Source organism: Camelina sativa, chromosome 4 (assembly GCF_000633955.1).
Source record: "Camelina sativa cultivar DH55 chromosome 4, Cs, whole genome shotgun sequence".
Lineage (NCBI taxonomy): Eukaryota > Viridiplantae > Streptophyta > Magnoliopsida > Brassicales > Brassicaceae > Camelina > Camelina sativa.
In genome coordinates this window covers 26,753,815-26,755,874 of record NC_025688.1, presented here as the reverse complement: position 1 = coordinate 26,755,874, position 2,060 = coordinate 26,753,815, and the positions used below count along the sequence as shown (strand labels likewise).

The 2,060-nt window shown below is 43.1% G+C and overlaps 1 protein-coding gene across 1 annotated transcript in view; it reads left to right on the top strand.

Moving 5' to 3' along the window:
• LOC104782658 (NADPH-dependent thioredoxin reductase 3) overlaps positions 1 to 2,060 on the top strand; it is a 3,892-nt gene continuing 1,832 nt past the window's right edge. The window contains exons 1-6 of the mRNA XM_010507651.2: positions 1 to 228; positions 308 to 515; positions 604 to 709; positions 936 to 1,201; positions 1,563 to 1,842; positions 1,947 to 2,054. Coding sequence (XP_010505953.1) covers positions 9 to 228; positions 308 to 515; positions 604 to 709; positions 936 to 1,201; positions 1,563 to 1,842; positions 1,947 to 2,054 — 1,188 coding nt within the window. The 5' untranslated portion in view covers positions 1 to 8. The remainder of the gene's footprint in view (positions 229 to 307; positions 516 to 603; positions 710 to 935; positions 1,202 to 1,562; positions 1,843 to 1,946; positions 2,055 to 2,060) is intronic.

Sequence of the window (2,060 nt, the reverse complement as noted above, 5' to 3'; positions counted from 1 at the left end):
AAAAAAACATGGCTGCGTCTCCCAAGATAGGCATCGGAATTGCCTCCGTGTCTTCGACTCACCGTGTCTCCGCCGCATCATCCGCTCTTTCTCCTCCATCTCATCTCTTCGTCCTCACTACTACACGTCGCGGCAGCTCCTTCCTCCTCCGTCAACAACCAAACAGAACTCGCTCCTCCGATTCCCTCCGCCTCAGAGTCTCCGCCACCAGTTCTCCTTCTTCTTCAGGTACTTTACTCTTCGCTTGTTTCTTTCAAGGTTTTGGCAGTGTTCTTGTACGAGTTAGTCGAGCTCTGTGTAATTGCAGGCGAGATTATCGAGAATGTAGTGATTATAGGCTCCGGTCCTGCCGGTTATACAGCTGCGATATACGCCGCTCGCGCCAATTTGAAGCCGGTGGTTTTTGAAGGGTATCAGATGGGCGGAGTTCCCGGTGGACAGTTGATGACGACCACTGAAGTTGAGAATTTCCCGGGATTCCCTGACGGTATTACGGGTCCGGATTTAATGGAAAGGTGAGTTTTTTTTTTGGACATTAGGCAATAACATATTTTCAATTCTCTTAGTAGTTTCTGATGCAATTTGTGTGTTTAAATGGTTTAGAATGAGGAAGCAAGCTGAGCGGTGGGGAGCAGAGTTGTATCCCGAAGATGTTGAATATCTTAGTGTCAAAACGGCTCCTTTTACTGTCCAAAGTAGTGAACGTAAGGTGATTATCTTTCTTGGTTTATCACTCTTTTTTTTCGATTCCAATTAGCTGGAGATTGCTGGTTTGGTGTTGCATTTAAATGTAGTGTCAGATGCTTTTATTGCTTTGATGAACATACACTCTTACTATTCGATAGTCTTTTAGAACTGGCGGCCACTATGGTGAATGGTTTTTTGTTGGCTTGAGCTCTCATCCGGTGTTGCCCATTTGGGTTTAATTTTTATAGGTCAAGTGCCATAGTATTATTTATGCCACTGGAGCTACAGCAAAGAGGCTGAGGCTACCTCGAGAGGAAGAATTCTGGAGTAGGGGGATAAGTGCTTGTGCAATCTGTGATGGAGCTTCGCCTTTGTTTAAGGGCCAAGTACTTGCCGTGGTTGGAGGAGGAGATACGGCCACAGAGGAAGCTTTGTACCTCACAAAATATGCTCGTCATGTTCATTTGCTAGTTCGTAGAGACCAGTTGAGAGCCTCCAAGGCTATGCAAGATAGGTGAGTTTTTACAGTTTCTTATATTGTCAATAGCTTCTGGGTTTATATATATGCTCTACTCCTCTTCTTTGACTTCTGATGAAAAACAATTGAAAAGTGTTATGTCTGAATCAAGAAAATGTGTATTGTCAGGCTTTAGAGTTAAGAAATCAAATCAGAATAGTCTGCGGCAGAACTTTTATATCTATATTGAGTCTTCTCTGTTGCATGTATTTGACTTCTTTGGATATGAGACCAACCAGTATAGTGTTTATCCCCTTTGTTGGCTTTTGGAATTATAGACTAATGACCACAACGTAAGTTGAGTCTTTTCAACACCCTGAGTGTTTTTTTAACAGGTTGGTTATGGCGAATGTTTCAGAGTGATCAACAATCCAAACATCACAGTTCATTACAACACGGAAACCGTGGACGTATTGAGCAATACAAAGGGACAGATGTCTGGCATTCTACTCAGAAGACTTGATACGGGTGAAGAAACCGAGCTGGAGGCAAAAGGATTGTTTTATGGAATAGGACATTCACCAAACAGTCAGTTATTGGAAGGCCAAGTCGAACTCGATAGCTCGGGGTACGTGTTAGTTCGGGAAGGAACATCAAATACATCAGTTGAAGGTGTATTTGCTGCAGGAGATGTGCAGGTTATGCTTTGGAACTTTTACCCATCTTTCAATGTAGGTATTAACTCTGTGAAGTCATACTGGTTCGATAATTGTGTTAGCTATTCTCCCATTTGTCACTCTAGGACCATGAATGGAGACAAGCTGTAACTGCTGCTGGATCAGGATGCATAGCTGCTTTATCAGCCGAGAGATACCTCACAAGTAACAATCTTCTTGTTGAATTTCACCAGGTAGAA